At 39.9% G+C, this 15,798-nt stretch overlaps 1 protein-coding gene across 6 annotated transcripts in view; it reads left to right on the top strand.

Annotated features, from left to right (window-relative positions):
- The window catches only part of PSIP1 (PC4 and SFRS1 interacting protein 1), an 801,135-nt gene that overhangs the window by 382,616 nt on the left and 402,721 nt on the right, over positions 1 to 15,798 (top strand). For all 6 annotated transcript variants that reach the window (XM_044061285.1, XM_044061284.1, XM_044061281.1 and 3 more), the window contains one exon: positions 4,836 to 4,917. In XM_044061285.1, coding sequence (XP_043917220.1) covers positions 4,836 to 4,917 — 82 coding nt within the window. The remainder of the gene's footprint in view (positions 1 to 4,835; positions 4,918 to 15,798) is intronic.

Genomic DNA, 15,798 nt, shown 5'->3' with positions numbered 1-15,798 from the left:
GATGCAGAGCCTCATAGCTTATTTCATATTCCTCTTACCTTTCCAGGCCTGCTCAGCAAGGGAGATTCTCAGAACAATAGGTTACAAGGCAGCCACCATCCCTATATTTCTGCTTGCCAGGCTGCATATGAGGAAAATACAATGGTACCTGAAAATGTTATGGTCTCAACACTCTCAGCCCTGGACACACACACCTTTCTTTCATACCCTGTCTCAATAGGAACATCCTTTGGTGGGTAGGACAGGTGAACCTCAATCAAGGTTTGCACTTTAAGGTGCAACATCTAAGTTGAGAACTCCACACAGATGCCTCTGACTAGAAATGGGGAGCAAGGACTGGGACTCACAAGGTCCAGGATTGTTGGCAAACTGACCTCAAGGCAGAACGCATCGACCTGAAAAAGATGAGGGCTGTTATTCAGGCTCAACAAGTCTTCTCCCATCTCTGGAAATGAGGATCTTTAGGAGTATTCACAGACAATGCAATGGTCATATGTTACATAAATAAGCAAAGAGAGAAAGATCCTACCAATTGGTCAGGTTGGTTCAAGTTGCTTGGGACCTGGCCACCAAGACAAACATGTCCCCTTAAGCAGTTTACATTCCCTCCCAGGACAGTGTTCTGGCAGACTTCCTCAGCAGGATGGTCAACAAAAGGTCTTCTGAGAAGTAGTCCTCAGTAGGGTACTCCACAGATACGGTTATTTGTCTCAGAGACCAACAGACAGGTCCCTCTCTTCTGTACAAGGATTTTCTGCCTATAGTCTTGGAAGATTGATACCTTGTCTTTCCAAGAGGTACCAGAGAAATGTTTTTTCTTTATGCTTTTCCTCCACTTCCTCTGCTTCCAAAAGTATTCTTGACTTTAAAGGTAAGGATGGCCTATGCCACATTATAGAACTCTCTGATTTCAACCAGCATGTCCTGTAAGACCTCTTCACCCTGCAGGCAATTATGTCCTTACAAAAAGTGGAGGTGGGAGAGGGGCTTGGATGGTGTCACTTTGAAAGATGGATGTTTTTTTTGTACAGTCATTATCTGGGACCACATAGGAAACTACTCTGGTTGGACATCACTTCCAGTTCCATGTTTTGCATTTTGTGCTTTTAACCATGCTCGGAGTCTTTACTAATGCACTGGTCATGGAGATTGAAGCCTTGTAGTAGAAGGGTATAAAGGTGGTCTTGTATCTGGGCAGCTTGTTTCTGCTAGCCCGATCCAGGGACTTACTAGAAGCAATCCTCCTGGAAGATTTTCCTTGGGTGCAGTCGATAGGAGCCATTGTAAATTGAAAGAAATCACCTGCAATTTCATTTCAGAGGAAGTTCTTTTTTTGGAGCAAATGTAGACACACTCCATTATTATTTGATCCTACACCGTGAGAGAACACTGCTGGTCAAGGATTTGGCCATCTGGATAAGGACTCAGCAAAGAGTCCATGCTTGAAGCCTGCTGCTGCTTCTTCACTTTGAATGCTGCCATTATTTTCATGTTCTTATTTGCAAATCTAATGTCATGATCTTTATGTTGTTGTTTGTACATCTAATGCCATGGCCTTCACATTCTTATTTGCATATCTGAGAATGCAGTTGTTGCACTGGACAATGACGTTTCATTGGCTTCAGAGACCATTTGCTTTTGGACCTGTTATTGGTGTTGGAATCTTCTCACTCCCCCCTATAGTGATGGACTGTTCCTCATGCATTTGTGTGTGGGTCTTTCCTTTCTGAAGCTCAGTCTATCATGGATCTTTAGGAGAGAGTTGTGGGTGGGCTCCCCCATGCATGGTGCAAGGCTACAGTGGCCCACAAGAGAGCAGACTCCATGTTAGTTACAGTTCACAGCAGTGCTTCTGGCTGTGAGGGCTTTATGGAATTGAAATGAGCAGTGCAGCTGGAGGTTGTAGCCCTTTGCACAGGGCCATAGACAGATAGGCATTATTTTTTTCAATAGTTCACAACTGCTTTTGACGTGAACAAGGTTATGGGTGCTGTAGACTGGGCTTCCAAATCCCTTCTGTTGTTCCAGATTGAGGACAGACTTGGATAATGTCTTCTGAGGATTGGGCACTCCAGAAGCTAATATGTTTTCCATATGGGAAAGTGCTCCTTCCTTTGTTCTACTTACTACAGCAGAGCAATAGGGGTTAGCAGTGAACAGATTCCCCTGTTGCATAGGATGTCCTTGTATGCCTTCATTCCATACCTGTCAATTCCATACCTCATTGCAGGGTTCAGGAAAGAAGTGGCTAAGTTTATTCTCATTGCCCCTTGACCAAGAAGAGTGTGGTTTCATTCCTTTCCATGCTATGGATTCTGTCCCCCACCCAATAGTTTGCAGATCAGCTGTTTCTGCATCATGTTCTGTCTGATGTAGACCCTTCTTATCTTGCTTGAATTGCTAGCTGGTGTTTTGGAGGTGACTGCCAGAAATCTTTTTTCCTGGCAGGCTTCTTCTTGTAAGTGGTAAAGGTTTTTTGTTTGGATGGAATGATATCTGACACCCCTCTCTCCAGGTGAGTCAATGTATAAATAATTCTTCTGAACTTAGGGAAATCTGCATCGTTTCAGAATAAGGATGCTTTTACCAGCTGTTTCTGTTCATGACTGAGGTGGTTTTGCATTTTAATAGCTTATTGGTATTTGTGCCATTTTTCTGTCTTTCATTTCAGCCAACTGTCTAGCCATTTTCACAACCATGTCAGTTTATTCCTCATCACCATCACCAGAGTGAGAGGCATTTAGTCCACTGCCATCATCCAGACATCTATGAATTTTTTTGTGTGGTTTTAGTCTAGCTCCGCTCCACACAAGAGTCTGGCATTCATTCCCCTGTGAGCCTGCATATCTCCCCATCACCCCCCACAAAAGGCCTCCATGCAGACTTCAGTTAGTAGTGCAAAGTGCAACCAGACCACCATCCTTCCTCCAGGATGGGTGAGCTTGAGTAGTTTGCATAGTTCCATACTCCATCTGTTTCTTCACTACCCAGGTCTCTAGGAAATGTCATGTTTTTTGGGTGACAGTTAGGACTTCATCTCTCTGTGCCATGAAGTTTATTCACTGACATTTAAGTTTATTTTTTGGAAGATATTGCTTCTGGTGCCATCATCTCTGAACATTCAGTCTGAAAGCTTCAGGCAGCTATGTGTTGGGAATCATTCCTGATCTTTCTAAAGGATAGGGTATCACTCAAGACAAAGGCACAGTTCGTCCTGAAGGTTTTTTTTTTTTTTAATTTGCTGTATTTTATCCATCCTTCAGTTTCTTAGTAGTAGCAGAAACTGTCACAAGAAACGAGGAATAACGCCCTTGCACCCTGAATGTGCACCATTAGGCCACTATTCACCCAAAGAGAGTGCATGAATTTTAGGAATATGGAGAATCATTATCTTCTTTGCTTTAGTAACAGCAGAGTTTGTGGTTTCCAAGCATAATTGTTTTATGTGGATTACTTGCAGCTTTGTGTTTTGTAATCACTTGCTCAGCCCGCCTTTGGCAAATGATGTGGTTATAGTCTGTCTCTCTATAGGAGTGGCTGCCTCCATTGCTTGATTCAAATTTTTGTGTATTTCTGACATTTGTGTTGTCACAGCAGTGGCAACTCTGGGATTCAGGCCAGTTTTGGGAAGTTTGCTCCACAGGACTGTGATATCCGAGTTGAGGCTTCTTCCACTCTGGTGATGCTACTTTGGAGTCTACCAAAACAAGCACCCATCAAGGAAGGCTCCTTATTGTCCCATTTATCAGATACACAACTAATATGGTAAAAATGTATGACAGGTCCTTCCTTGATTGGTCAGAAATTCCCATCTGCCATTCCCCTGTGGATGAGTAGTCTTTCTATAAGCTTCACTGTTGGGGTTCTGTGTTTGTCACTCAGTTCTGTATTGTTTTTGTTGTGAAATTTGTTATTTCGTCAGGTTCAGGAGTGTGCCTGGATAGAGGTAAAGTGGGTTGGGATGTGTGTTTGTGCGGCCATTGACTTTTGTCCTGCTTGGGCACATGGACATGCCTGACCAAAGCATTGTGCTGGTGAAACTGCTACATTCGAATTGTTGTTGTAATTACCAACTAAGTATCTTTTAAAGTTGGATCTCTTATAGATTATTTGATATGGTTTGAGCATATCTGTCATTTGTCTTTTCAACCTTTATTAGGTAGTTGATTTAGGTGTCTAGAGGGCCTTCCACTGCTAAATGTGAATTCCTTTTGGTCTACATGTCTGTGGGCATAACCTGGAGTTAAGTGAATGGGACTCTCTCTTATGTGGAGTGATTAACTGAGTTTAAAATAATGGGCCTTCTGTTTTACTGGGACTGACTATGTGGTTTCTGGCATTAGTGGTGTCTTTGTGGTTTTCCCACAAAGGGGATCAGTGACCTCTTTTCAGGGGAGACCCGAGGTGGTAATCATATTTACTAGTGAAAATTTGGCAGGTACACCAGGAAACATCTCATACTGTTTTCGGTAACTACCAATTCAGGCAGACAGGACCTTGGTTTAACATCTCATCTGAAGGATAGAACACTCAGCAGTACAGCATTCCCTTAATTTCTGCACTGCAGTGTCACTATTGGAAAAACTTTCCAGCTACTTGGTGTGGGAATAAAACCCACGGTCTTCTACACCAAAGGTGAGTGTGCAGCATGTTAGGCTATTGAGACTGCAGTGATGATGGAAGAATCTTGTTTCATGTGGAGCTAGACCGGTCACCTTAAGTTCTGTATCTAATGACATGCATTGTGTTCATGACCATTTGATGTGGTAGAGTAGTGAGTTCATTTTATTTTTTTTTTCCTTCAGCAAAATATTAAAATCTCTTTTCACTTGCAGGTTGGCCAGGAGCCAGTTCAAATGCCAGAAGCTGAACCTGAAGTGGAGAATAAGAAGCCTAATCCTAAGAGAGGGCGACCCCGTAAGTTTTCAGTAAAGTAAAATTTTTGGGCAAATTCATATCACAGCATTGCACTCTGTGTATCTTGGCTTTTGGGTTTTTGATTGCATTTTCTATTTGTACACTTGCCAGCATGTTTCCTGACATTAGTGTTTCCTTACATCATTTCAGTCTTTACTGCTGTTTGTCTTCTTTGAACTTGATTTTTGAAAGGGTTGAGCTGTGCTTACTGGGGTTCCTTGTTGTTCTGACCATTTCTATTATTTTTTACTATCTGCATTTTGTTTACTGAGGTAGTCTGACTGGGATGAACCATTTTTAGGAGAGACTTGGGGAGAAAAGTTCTAGTTGTTTACAATATCAGTCTCGTATCTGTTACACTGATGCAGTGAAGATATTGCTTGGTAGCAAAGAGGTAAAATAGAGTTTGTAGTATTCTGTAGATAATAACAAGGATATCAAATAGAAGTTTCTAGTTTTTGTTGCAGAGAACAAGGTTGTTGCATGATTATGTACAGTCACTATTACATGTGGTAACTAGTGTGAGGAAGTTAGCAGGAGTTCTGAACTGTTAAGTTAGTTTGTTCTTTACATGCAGTACCATTCCGCTTGAGAGAAACTGTCTGAGTTGGGATTTAAAAGGAGCTAGAGTAAAGATTCCTTCTTAGGTAGAGAGGGATAGTCCATAATGTAAAGGCAGAGTTTGAGAAATGTGAATTACAGTGTTATAGGAATGTACGGAGCTTGCTTGTGGCTGTTAGCCGTCAATTATGGATATACCAGTGCAAAAGTAGATTGGAGTGGCTGGCACTTTTGTGGTTGTTGAAGACTAAATTGGCAAGTGTTAGCATGGAGAGGACAAGTTTTATTTGGAATTGAAGCCAGTTATTTGATTTTTTTGTGATAGACAATGGTATTAATTTGGGTTTCTAATATTATGACAGGAATGGACCCCATTACTATGTCAGGGTACCATTAGAATTCATTAATTATTATTGTTTCAGTCTTTGATGTTAGCCAAGACTGCTCTTTTCTGCACCCGTAATGTACTCAGAATTGCCTCCTTTTCCAGTTCATATGGGATTACCTGTATTGGTAGCATATTTAAGTATGATTGTAAATTCTTTATTAGTCTTGCTGGGTCTATTTTTGTAACTGTCTAGTATCTTTGTTTTACGTTGCTATTATTTCTGCTTGCAAATCCTGGTATTTTTTTTACTTTGTGTCTCTGTACATATGACACTGTAATCACTTGTTTGTTGCAATTTTAATGATTAAAGCTACTTCTATCTTTTTTCTTGATCTACTGTGTCTAGTTTTCTTTCATCTGTTTTTTTTACTGTTGGTATTGGGTGATCCAATGTAATCTCAACTTCATAATTGTCATTTAACTCTGTGGGTGATGTTTCCAGTGCTTCTAAGCTGCTTCTGTATTGTAGTGTTTGCACAATCCCCACTGTAACAGTTTTGTCACATTATTGTGCCTTTCATTATGCAGACTCTCAGCCTTGTGTGTATCACACCCAGCAACAAGATGTGCAACTGTTTTCAGTTCTGTTTACAGAACCTGAATTTGTCTGTTTATCCCACTTTTTCAGTATACTTTATAAACAAGTGTGTACGTAGCCCACTATTTTGGGCTGCCATTGTTAGCCTTTCATATGTCATCTTAGATTTCTTCACTTCATACTTTAGAACTTTCACAGTGTTTGGATCGAATGAGGTCAGTAAATATGTCGCAGGATTGTTTACCTGTATATGTAGTCAGTTTCGAGGAGGTCCATACCTCCTTCAGAGCAAGGGATGCATAATCTTAGTATGTGTTATTTTTTATACATCATTTGATAAATGTGAAGTATTTTTCTTCTTCAGCTGATTCATTGGAGCCAGTCATTCACACCAAAACTTCAAGAGTAAACTGATTTGTTGCTTGAACTTTATTGCTAGATGTCAAATCAATTTTCAGTATTAGCTTTAGTCTCCTGAAATACTCCATACTGAGATTTGTTCTTGTATCTTCGTGTTTAATTTCTCACCTTTTATCTATTCCATAGTATTACATTGCATTTCTGTTCCAGGTTGATATTTTATTGTTGCTGCAGCGATCCTTTTACGAATGTTGCTTTTGTACATTCATCAGTTCAGATATCCTTCTTATATCACCTGAGAAAGTTTTAACCATATGTAGCTGTGGTTTCAGAGCCTCTTCTAATGAAGTGTACAGTTTTAAATCATCCACAAAAAGTAGATGAGATGACTTTGTACAAGGTTGGTTTCCGAGATCCAAGGGCCACTTGAGGCACTCTTCAACTTCAACCTCAAAACAGGTTATGTACCAGGTGAATGGAGGGCCGTAATGGTCATCCCTCTTCATAAGGATGGACCATCAACTGACCACGGGAGCTACAGACTATCAATGTGACAATTCTGATATACAAAACCATGGAACAAATTGTCATGGAAATGATCAGCAAGGACATTGGCAGCATTCGGGCACTGTAACCATCCTAGTTTGGCTGTAAGGGAAGGTCTTGTCTCCTCAACCTGGTAGACTTCTTTGAGAGGGCCACCAAGGCTATGGATAAGGGGTAAACTCTACATACCACCTATCTTGACCTGCTCAAGGCATTTGATGCAATACCTCACTCAGCTATTATCGACAAACTCTCAAAACTAGGCATACATCCCTATATAACTTGTTGGATTGCTGACTGGCTGACAGGACCCAAGAAGTCCGGATCAGTGTGACCACATCTAGCAGGAGAATGGTCACCAGTGGAGTATCTCTTGGCCGTTGTGTTCGGCCTGCTCCTGTTTGGTATCTATTTCTCTGATGTCAGAGCTAATGTCAAAGGTCTCTGGCTCACTAAGTTCACAGAAGACTGTAAATTGGGAACGGTCTTAGATTCCCCCCCCAAGACACCAAAATCCTACATGAGGGTCTGACACAAACAAATAAATTATGTCAAAGCCACAGATTAAAACTTAACACAAAGAAGTGCATTATAGTGCCCTTTGGGAAATCGTCCACCCAAACTAATTGATCCATCGGTAAAAACATCCGTAAGAGTTGACCTGATAGTTTGGGATCTGGGCACATATTAAATTATTTATTTGACATTTGTTTACTGGAAAAGTCCGACTGGGTGAGTGCCCATTTTCAGCAGAGGCCCGGGGAGAAAATCTCCAGAGACAATTGTCATATTACATTAGCTTATTACAGAGCAACAATGATTGTTTTCACATGCAAAAAAATATACATCATTTTTATAAATATTAGATGAAACACACTTGCACATTACAGACATTAGATGTTACTAAGGAGACTATATACATGACACCAAGTGGTCTTTACAATTATATGATTCAGATCAGTATGATTCTGATAGTTAAATAATGTTTGTTTATTATAATGTACTTAGTATACATATTTTATAGTACAGGGTTGAGAGAGAGGAATTACAGGAGAGGATAAGTAGAAGATAGAAACTTGTGGGTTTACTAGTAATAAACGTACCTTCCCCCACATATGTAGACATTAATCTGGCCTTCAACCAACACATAGCCAAGGTACTAAGAAAATCATTCTGTGTTGCCGAACTCATAGCAAGGTTATGGAATCCATCTCCAAGGGCGTTATAGTACCACTCTTCTCAGCCCTTCTCAGACCCAGCATTCAGTACAGTGCCCAGGAGAATCCAGGGTATGACTACTGTATCTTACACAGATCACCTGAGAGGTCATCCATGCCTGCTATATAAAACATCCTGAGATCCAGCTCTGACTGATCTCTTGCACATCCACAAAACAAACAGCACCAGAAAAACTAGATCCAAGGACCTGCATGTTGCCTGCATCTTAAATAGAACATATTAGAGAGACTGATATGTCTCAAAGGATCCCTGCACTATGGAATAAGCTCCCCATCCATGTGAAGTATAGTTCATCCCTGATAGTATTCATACATAACCTTTATCATTGGATGAGAAATAGCAAATTCACCCCTGGTCTGATCCCCATGTCTCTAATGGACAGAAGTTGACAGTAAGTATCCCCAATTAACATACCCACCCCCACAACCTTTACTAACGTACCCCCACCATATAGGCGTCCAAGGTTCTTGGGAACAAAACTGGGTTGGGTTGCATGGCTAGGCTTATAAAGTTCCTGGTGGTCATTAGACTAGTATAAACCTATAAGCTGTTACCATCACCTAATCTTTTACGTAAACAGTTGAATGGGTTAAGGACAAAACAAAAAGAAGTGGCGGAAAGAAAATCACCCACGCAATATCTCCTTTTAATTTTTATCCCTGGAATAATAATTTGTCCCGTGGCAGGGCTAGCCACCCTATGGCATAAACTTTAACTGTAGATGATTGCCTCTGTTAAAGTGACACCCCAACCCCATGTGCAAAAAATTGGGAAAACGGGGTTGTGGATGGATGGACAGATGGATAATAATTTGTCCTTTGTCATGGCTTAGATGCAAAATGGTTTGCCACTGTTTCATAGTCACTGCAGTCTAATTGATTAGCATAGGGTGTATCTTATACCATATATAAGCATTCCATTACCTTTGAATGTAGGATGCTGCCAGATTTTTTTATTTTTTATTTTTTGTAATCTGTCAATGCCATACTTAGATTTTTCTCCTTTTTGCAGCTCTGTGTTATGGCTTTAACAGTAGATGATCCTTTATTACATAAGATTTATTTTATTATCTTTTTGTTCTGTTACCATTACTGAAATTTCTAGATTTGTATAAACTCTGTCTGCATTAATTTCACTGTATAATTTATGTATTGCTGGAAGGCAGGCTATTGGTGTATAGTTCCTAGGATGGTTTGCAGGTTCTTTAAGTACCATTTTACTGCTGTTAATCAGGTTGATATCCGTTCAGAATGTGCTTGTAAGTAATTTTTATTCAGGGCTAATTCTTTGTTCAAATATATTAATACCTTCAGCCATAAGTTAGGTTCTGCATTTGAACTCAGGTTTTCCATTTAGGAGCTTTTGTTAATTTATATCAATTTCTCTGGCTGTTTTGTCATTCTGTTTCATATTCTCAGTATTAGATCATCTTACTTTCTCTCTCAGTTCTTCTCTTCTTTCAGCACCTTATGTTCAACAGAGTCTTCATAAATGCTTCTCTAAAATGTACAAATGTCTTTATTTTGTGGTGTTTCTTTTTGCTTTCTTTCTTAATTCTGTATAAAACCTTTTAAAGTCATCAATGAATTATTTTCTGTTTTTCCTTTTTCCTGTATATTCACCTGCATACCTTCTACGTTTTTCTGTCTGTGCTGATATTTTTAGTTTATTTTTGGAAATGCTGTATGATAAATCCTGGTGCGTTTTGACACTGTTGCTTTTACCACAGTTTTTGATGATGTCTCCCCTTTTCTGTTTTCTTCTAACAGTAGTACTTTTAGTCTTAATGTATAATTTTCTTTATTCATTGCTTCCATAGTGGTATTCTTCTTGTTTTGTTCCCTTTTTATTCTCTTTTTTATGGTAACACCTTACCTGTTATTAGTTTGGCTGCACAAGTAGTATATCCTAGTTATTGCTGTTTTATCCCAAAATTTCACTTAGCAATCCTGATTACTGTGTTTATCTGTTTTACCAGTCTTCTAACATTTTGGGTCTTACTTTCTGTAATCTATTTTGTTCAAAGATCTTAATATCTCTTCCATTTCTGTAAAATCAAGGTCCTCTGTTAGATCCTTTTCTTCTGGACTGAGAGTATCTTCTTTGCGCTCTGTTTCATGCTGTTTCCTTTCTGTGTCTGTAAAGACTGCATGTAAGAAAGATACAATGGTATCTGAAATCTCTTTGGTCCCATCATCAACACTGTTTATCTTTAACATGCCAGTACTGGAATTTGTCAGAAGAGAAATCACTTGGTGGAAATAACAGCTATGATCAAGGCACTCAATTCTCTGAACCATTGTTGGTCTCCATGACCTCTTCAGGCAGTTGCAGACAAATACCACAGATGTACATCAACAAGCTAGGAGGAAACCCGGTCTTATCCCCTTTGCAAACTAGCCATGTTAGCTTGGAATATGGCTTCCCAGCACAATCTCACTCTATAGGCATCCTACATTACATCAGAGCAAAATTGAGTAGCAGACAAACTGAGCAGGGCCAGGGCAGACCCTCATGAATGGAAACTAGATCTGTGAGTCTTCCAAGATTTGATCCATCTGTGAAGAGTTCCTAAAATAGACCTCTTTGCCTCCTCTCTGAACAATCAACTGGCAAAATTCTGTTTCAGGATGCCATACAAGAAGGCGTGGAAGACGGGTGCTTTTTCTTTCCTTTGGACAAGAATGTTCCTGTATGCCTTTCCACCGTATCCACTAATATCCAGGGTACTTCTGAAGATTCAGAAGGAATCCCCCAAGATCATTGTGGTGATTCCGTTTTGGCCCAGACAACCATGATTCTCCCTTCTTTTGGAAATTTCCAGTGGCAGTTACCACAGGTTTTATCACAAAATGAATTTACTCACACAAGAATGGAGGTGTTTGATACACCCCAACATCAGTCCTCTTCAACAGACTGCCTGGACGAGGGGGTCTTAATTCCTTTTAGGCACCTGTTTTCTGAGGATGTACAGCAGGTATTAATGGAGGCAAGAAAGCCTGCTACTAGAAAATCCTTTATCATCAAAACAAAAATGATTTCTACTTGGTGCCAACAACATAACCACCACACATTCAGGGACTAGTTGTTCTCTGTTTTTACAATATTTGTGTGAGTTGCTATCCTATGACCTTTCTTATTCCTCTCTTAAGATTATTTTTCTGCCATTTCAGCATGTCTGCCCATGGATCCTCCTCTTTGAAGGCAGTCGCATGTCAAAATGTTTGTGAAAGGGGTTTTGCATAAGATGCTTCCAAGTTAACTGTTGGTCTCTCCTGGGATGTTAATTTTGTGTAGAGAAACTAATACTTTTGAGGTTCTTGACATGGAAAACAGGAAAACAGTTTTATTGATTGCTCTGACCTCAGCAGGGAAGGGTATCCGAGTTACAAACTCTGATGGTGAGTCAACCCTACCTCATTTTTCACAAGGGCACTCTTTCTTTAATAACTAATCCTGCCAAGGATATAACAGTGGCCACCTTCCAAAGCTTCAGGGCACCTTCCATGCACCCAAACTGTCAAGAGGCTCGAGCTAAGCTGGCTAAATGACAAATTGGGCGTGAAGCCTTTCAGAGGTTTTCTGCCAGTAGAGAGAGGGAGGCTAAACCCTGAAAGGAGAAAGCTAGGAATAACAAAAAATAAAAGTCCACACTCTAACATAAAAACACACCAAAAAACAAGGGGAGATGGAGGGAGGGCGTGGCTACTGCAGCAGTTATTGTTCAAACATCTACTATAATGATAAGTTAAACTTGCACAACTGTATTGTGTTCTTCATATTGATCACTGTTGCATTAGCCTTAACTATATGGGTATATTACCATGACTGATTATATTTGGGAGGTGGGAGGCCCTGGAGTATGGTCGTACAAAAGATTGATCTAGACCTAAAAAAGGAATCAAGCTTATAGTGCTTTGTAAAGGTATGTAAAGAGGACCAATAACAGCTAATAGATTACTTCTAGAATCCAACCCTTTCCAGAAAACCATATAAGAAGCCTGGGTCCTTATAGAGTGAGCCTTGACCCTGCTTAGAATAGATTAATAGTAAGTATGACAAAAGGTAATATCCTTAGACAACCATTGGAAATGGTCTGTTTTGACACCAGTTGTCTGTTCTTACTTTCACAAGAAGTGAACAATTGATATGATGATCTGAAAGATTTAGTTCTGTCAAGATAGTACCCGAGTTGTCTGTGGATGTCCAAGCTATGGATTATTCTTTCTCTCATTTTTAGGTTCAGGAAGGAAAATGGGGAGATGGATAGTTTGACTTACCACTTTAAGCATATAAGAAGTTTAGTTCTCAAAGAAGCCCTGTCCTTGTGGAAAATGAGGTAAGGTTTACTCACCATAAGAGCTTGCAACTCAGATACCCTTCTTGTAGATGCCAGTGCGATCAGTAAAAGTGTTTTCCATGACAAGAACCTCAAGTCAGCCAGATTAGCTGGTTCAAATGGACCAAGTGTTAGTTTCAGTAACAGAAAGCTATGATCCCAAGGAGGGGCCACCAATTTACTTGGAGGCCTCTTATGCAAAACCCCTTTCAAAAGCATTTTGATATCCGGCCAAGGATATAACAGCTAGCCAACATCCAAAGCTTCAGGGCACCTGCCAAACACCTAAACTGTCAAGCGGCTTGAGATGAGCTGACTAAAAGACTAGTTCGGTCGTGAAGCTCTTCTGAGATTTACTACTGCCGGAGAGTATGCTTCTTTGAGGCTTTTGAGGATTGACGGTCAGCTTGAATTTTCCTTAGCTGGGCAGATGAATTACCTTTGGGGAACAGACCTTCCATTTTATTTATTTATTTATTTATTCCTAATAATTTATTATTTTCCTCTTCAGGAAAATTATTTTAAAGCTAAGTGTGTGTTTTAACAGATTGTCTTGTGACTGTAAAGTGCTGCACTGTTTCTGTCAGTTTAAAAGTAATGTTATCTATCAGATAAACTTTCTTCTGTGGAGAAACTGTTTTAAGGTTGTGGGTCTGCCGTAGTGTTTGAAAGTGCTTTTTACTGTGTTTTTTTCTGTCAAAAAAGGGTAACTTTTGTGGACTGTAGTTTTACTGGATTTGTTGTTTGGTTTTGTGTAGGATAGAGGCACCATTTTCAAACCAAGTGATTGAACCAACTGAAGTGTCTAGTTTACATCCCAGGAACACAATCCTGTGTGAGAGAGTCAAGAAAGACTTTTGAATGTTATCTTGGAATACCATCTTTTGCAGTTGATCTCTCACCCAAAAGAGAGAGATTCCTGACATTTTGAAAAAGATTCTGCAAAGATAAGCAAATTCTCTAAATACAGAAAAATATGGATACTCTGTAGCCTTCATTGAGCTATAACTGGAATTAGCCACTTTGTCAACACTCTTGGTGCAGTGGGTAGTCCAAAGGGCAAGGCAAAGAACTTATAATGGGATCCAAACACACAAAACCTTAAACTCCTGAAGTGTGGATGAATAGAACTGGACTTTTATGCATGCCTTTTATGACAGATTGCAGAACTTTGCCCTGTGACATATCTTCTTCAAATGCATCTTGCTCCATACTTTGCTGCTTCTTCATGTTGCGGTATTACCTGTGTCAAAGTTTGGACTGTTCTTTCCCGTGCTATATAACTTTGACTGTACTTTTGTGCGAGTCTGCTAAAGAAGGTTCTAGAAAATCACCTGTGGCATATCTTCTCCTAATGTATTCTGTTCCATCCACTGCTCCCGCATCGGGGAGTTATTTATCCTTTATGTTGTGATATTCTCTGTGTCAGAGTTTACACATTAAATTCTACAATTAGCAAATGGTTTATAACTTTAGTTTATATTTGTTTAAATTCTACCTTGCTAATCTTTTTTTTACATTTGCCCCTTTGTGATCTTATGTTTTTGTATTGTGAAATTTACCATATCTGGGTGTCTTTGCTTGCATTTCTCTTCAAATATCTTTGGAGCTGCATTTTTTGTATTAATTAGTTAGTTTTTTTTTCTCTGCATAAATATCGCACCATATCAGATCTTTTTCTTTCCCATGTCCTTGTTTCTTTTTATACCTTTCAAAAACTGTTTTTGTATTCTTCATCTTTTCTGAATTCATCTAAGAGTTCTATCAGTGTGGCTGAATGCAAAGTGAGGTATTTGGTGGTATGTCTGATCTAGTTTATGTGGGAAGGAATCTGTGACATTTGTGAGAACAGAGGAAAGTTTTTTGAGCTTTGTACAGTGAATGAAGTTCATTTTGATAGCTTTGATTGTATAGAAGTCGAACTTTAGCCATGGGTCAAGTATGACTCCAAGGAATTTAAAAGAAGGGATGATTTCAAGGGTTGTGAGGTTATTGTGGAGTATGACATTAGTCTTTATGATGTTCTTCATGTTTCACTGTTGCAGTCATTACATTTGGGTAATCTGCTGGCAGGTTGCCCTCAGTCGGCCTGAATTCCAAAGTCTTGGGTCCTGTGTCGGTTGCTGTCTCCTCTTCCATGACATCAGGTCGTCAGAGGTATAAAACAGACAGCCGACGCCATTTTCTTTAGTCTTTCTTGCACGGTGCCCGAATTCCTGAAATTTTCGAATTCGAGTTTCAGGAACCGAAGTCTTCACTAAAGCTAAGTACCTTGTTGGGGAAACTTTTTCTTGCTCCATACCGATGTCAGTAAAAGTTAATAATTGCATTACTTGTGGGAAGCAAATACCTCATAAGGATTTCCATTTATACTGTATTCCTTGCCTAGGCCCTGATCATAACGTGCCTAGCTGTCGGTTTTGTGCAAGATTTAACCAACGCACTATTAAGCGTCGGTATATTTTTGCTTCAAAATATTTTGGAAACAGATTTAACTATCCTGAAATGTCGTCGGATAGCAATCCGACTACCAGAGTTCACAAAAAACACAAAGAAAAGGACAGAGACAAACCGTCGAGGTCCAAAACCGACGACGAAACTTCTCCTAAGCCAGTCGCCAGTACTCAGTGAGGCGCTTTCGCAGCCCCTGATAACCCGCTACTTTCGAGTCGCAGGCCTCTACCGAGACCCATGTGGAGTCCGGCACGCCGCGAGATTCTCAAAGTATTGTACCCGTGGATTTCTCTCCCTTGGATGGGTCCGGAGCCGCTGAGCAGGCACCAGCTTCTGAGGGTGTAGTCAGGCCACAGCATTTTTATATAAAACTGACACCAGCTTCAAAATCAAAGACAAAAGCAACTTCTAAAGCTAAAAAAACGACGCATGATCCACGTGCACAGGCCTCTATGC

This window comes from Protopterus annectens, chromosome 2.part0 (genome assembly GCF_019279795.1).
Source record: "Protopterus annectens isolate FY-2018-M chromosome 2.part0, PAN1.0, whole genome shotgun sequence".
Lineage (NCBI taxonomy): Eukaryota > Metazoa > Chordata > Ceratodontiformes > Protopteridae > Protopterus > Protopterus annectens.
Note: the sequence above shows the minus strand (reverse complement) of the source record. Positions and strands in the feature narration are given on the sequence as shown.